Genomic DNA, 3927 nt, shown 5'->3' with positions numbered 1-3927 from the left:
AAACTCTGAAGTGCTCAGTCAGAGTGTTCTGTGAGTGAAAATATAGCTGTGCTAATCATATACTCAGCATCTAACTCGCACACTGACGAGTAAAATCTGAGAATTGATTAGCCATTGGCTAATATTAGACATCATTTAGTCGCCCAGAGTGAAGATTTAGTCGCATATGCGAGTGATTTACTCGCAATATAGAGGGTTGACAGTCTATGAGCACGAAGTGCTTACAATGTACGCACATTGTAAGCGCTTCGTGTTAAAAAGTGCAAAGCATAAAGGGAAGAGAAATTGATGCGTAGTGTATTATATCTGTGCAACAGTTATTGAGCCTTTCTTTTAACAGTTTTAAATTTCAGTTACTGTGCACGTAAAAAACAATTTATAGTCTTTTCTACGCCTGTGTTTTGTTCTCACAGACATCCGGTAGCAAGTAACAAAACATTAAACTCCAGCAAGAAGATAAAGTCCTTTTTGCAAAATCATAGACATGTATTTACAAATCAAGTATAATGGGAACACAGAATGATCTTGGAGAGAGCTTTACTGAGCTGACTGCTGTAACCGAACGCGAGCAGGGTTTAAACTTTAAAGGCTGAACGAATCACTGACAGCCACAGCGGAGAAAAGAGTTTGTGTGAACTTTAATGTAAGGACTTAAATATTCATATGTAGCTCACATTAAGCTATCGTATGTCTTCAAAAGTAACAGAATTATTCGCACAATCGGAAAAAAAATCAATAAAAAAAAAATCTCTGATTTGGATCGGCTCTCTCTGACCGATACCCGATCCGAGAAAAATGGCACTATCGGAGCCGATACCCAATATGAATATCGAATCGGTGCATCCCTACTTTCTGTGATCGGTGATCAAAAACCCTGATCGGAGCACCCCTATTTTAAAGTTAAATTCATCTATCTGGGGCACTTTGAGAGTTCAATATTAAAGGGGTCATATGATGTTGCTAAAAAGAACGTTATTTTGTGTATTTGGTGCAATGAAATGTGTTTGCGCGAGTGACAATCACACAGTGTGAATTATCAAAGATGCGATCTGAGGGAATTGCCAGAAATATCTGGAGCTGTCGGCGATTCACAATCACGCTGTGTGAAATTATTTCTGACTGAAAAACACATGGCGATGACCTACAACCAATCAGAGACCAAGATACAGGGCAGCGGGAAGTTCGGGGAGGAGTTATATAAAACGTATTTTGTGGACCAGTGTTGCCAAATCCGCGATTGCCGCCGGTTGTTTTTTATGTCAGCAGGTTGAAGCGACCCCAATAACGTGATATTTAGGCCCTGAAATGTGAATTGTAGCAGGAGAACCCCGCTAAAAAAAATTGTATTTTACCCCCGAACGTGATTTTTACTGGGGGACCCCCTCGAAAGCAATTGGGCTATTTTCAGGCTAGTTTTGAGTAGTAATTGGGCGGGTTTTCTAGCGAAAACCTGGCAACCCTGCACCAGACAGAGCTGTTAGCGATTCTTCCTATTGTGAAGTCATGCAATGTGAAACCCCCTGTCGCTGATCCATCGTGCAATGTGAACACAGCAGCAACTGAATGCTACCCTTAAGTCAATGGGAACCAAAACTGTTTTGGTTACCAAAATTCTTCAAAATATCCACCAAATGTTCCTGTCGACAAAGGATGTTTACATTCATATATTGTTATGGTGCATTTTGGCCATTAAATGCATTTAACCACTCAAATTAGTGTTTTTCGTATGCAGATTTTAGCAGTAAGATTGAGCAAAAACATGTTTAGCTTGCTCTCTAGTATGCACATGAGAGTGGTTAAAACTTTTGTTTTGTGATTGATCTATTTGAATGCTTTGTGCTTTAAGCAAAAATGTTACATTTAAAGACACTAAACTGTCATTATTTAAAAAAATTATGACAGTTTAGTGTCTGTACATGTTTACTCTGAGAATCTGCTGCAAAACAACGGTTAAAGCAAGTGATTGTGTCAGGATTGGGCTCTTATTATTGATGACCATGTCCTGTTAAAATATCATAGCGGTCTGCACGGGATTTAAACTGAAGCCTATACCCGAGATCGTATGACTCGGCCCGACCTGAGCGGCACAGTTAAATTTAGAGCCCGAACCAGAAATCCTTTTTTTTTTTTTTTTTTTTTTTCACAACGAATAGCCAATTAAAAAACAAAAGTGCTGTATTTCACGATTGCATGCAATGGTCAGTAAACAAATACATGTAAAGAAACAGAATCATTAAGGTTTGGCCAGTTCACAAGGCAAAAGAGAAAACACTTACCAGTTATGAAAGTTTATGAACATCAAGTGCAGTGGTCACACAAATTCTGCCGAGTTTTTGAATGGTTGTATAGGCTACGACAAGACGATAATTCTTCCATCGTGCAAATTATGGTCATTTTCGTCAGTTAAGGCTCGTTAGCATTCGGCCTACTTTAAATCAGACACAGAGATGCAGTGCGGTAAGATCGCATTTATTTGAATTAATTATATAATTTTTTTGAATTAGCGAGAGAGAGAGTGAGGGATGAAAGTTGCGTGTGTGAACCTGCGTCTGCGCGCCTCTCTCTCTACAAGAAATTAAGCTTAGTTATTTCAAAAACCGCGATTTTACCCCCTCATTGCAGAGAAATATAAAGTTGCGAGTCAGTAGCCTGTCGAAGCTATTTTACTAATAAAGTTTCCATGCTGTGTTGTCGTTGTCATGTGCACTAATGTGTCTATGAAAGCAGCATAGCCTACTGCATATATAAACCCGAGCCCAACCCGAAGCTATTCATTAAACATTAACCCGAAAGTATTTCGGGACCCGTCGGGCTCGGGTCGGGTAGCAGACCTCTAATGTATCAGCAGTTTCTGGTGTGCTGAGAAACTGGTTAAACTTTTTCTCTGAAACAAAGTTCCCACTTGACGCACTGTGTAAAATTAAGAGCTGAGTTTGTGTAGTTAGTAACTGATATTACAGATTTTATGCCATGTGTGCTGTATTCTTTTAGAAGGAAAGCTGAAGCGTTTCTTGGCATGTTGCATCCTGTTGTCCTCCACTGCCCTGAAGAAATCTGTTCTCCTGACCCTCTCTGTCCTCTCTCAGCCTCCACAGTGCGTCACCTGTATCTGCGTGGAGGTGTTGGTGTGGGCTCTATGACCAAGATCTATGGCGGGCGTAAGAGGAATGGCGTGTGCCCCTCTCACTTCAGTGTGGGCTCCAAAAATGTTGCCCGTAAAGTGCTCCAGGCCCTCGAGGGACTCAAGATGGTGGAGAAAAACCCCAATGGGTGAGTTGCCTGTAGGCTGCTTATGACTATATGTGACCTGTATTATTGCAGGTGGTGTTATTTTGGAATTCAACTGACTCTCAATTGTTGCTGTTTTCCAGTGGGCGTAGACTTACCCCTCAGGGCACCAGAGACCTGGACAGAATTGCTGGACAGGTAAGAAGTGTTATCGGATTACTGTATTTGTGAACTTGAGCATTTGTAACATCGATTTTTGTAAAAATCGGATTTAAGGTGCTATTGATTTAGTCTCCAAGTCAGGCTTCTAAAGTTAGTCAGATACTGTACAACAGATGGTGGTTCTCAGATTTGATCATTCTGTTCACCTTAGTTGTGTAATCAAATTTCAAAGGAATTAAAACGATGTTGCTGCACAATGCAGCGTGACTAATAGCAGATTCAGGTACTGAATGTAATTAACTTATTTTCACTTATTAAAAGGCCTCATGGTTAGTTTTTGACTGCAGCAGCTTTGATTTAATACGCGGACACAGTGCTATCTTCAAAAAGGAAATGTATGCACATCTCCTCCAAAGCCTTCACTTGCTTTTCGCCCCTCTGCTGGTCCTCCGCTTTCCCTGCGAGCTACCGCTGTGCGCCAATCCGATGCTAGAGGAAGTAAACAAGCCGATTGAATTTCATGCTCGCTGGGCTGCC

General features: G+C 40.9%; 1 protein-coding gene across 1 annotated transcript; it reads left to right on the top strand.

Annotated features, from left to right (window-relative positions):
- Nucleotides 1–1130: 1130 nt before the first annotated feature.
- LOC107577702 (40S ribosomal protein S19-like) lies at nucleotides 1131–3475 on the top strand. The gene is made up of 3 exons (XM_016263749.1): nucleotides 1131–1180; nucleotides 2992–3270; nucleotides 3372–3475. Exons 1-3 carry the CDS (start codon nucleotides 1131–1133, stop codon nucleotides 3457–3459), a joined length of 417 nt encoding a protein of 138 aa, XP_016119235.1. The 3' UTR covers nucleotides 3460–3475.
- Nucleotides 3476–3927: the final 452 nt, after the last annotated feature.

This window comes from Sinocyclocheilus grahami, unplaced genomic scaffold (assembly GCF_001515645.1).
Source record: "Sinocyclocheilus grahami isolate Dianchi unplaced genomic scaffold, SAMN03320097.WGS_v1.1 scaffold6894.1, whole genome shotgun sequence".
Lineage (NCBI taxonomy): Eukaryota > Metazoa > Chordata > Actinopteri > Cypriniformes > Cyprinidae > Sinocyclocheilus > Sinocyclocheilus grahami.
The sequence above is the reverse complement of the archived record's forward strand: the minus strand, read 5'-3'. Positions and strand labels throughout refer to the sequence as shown.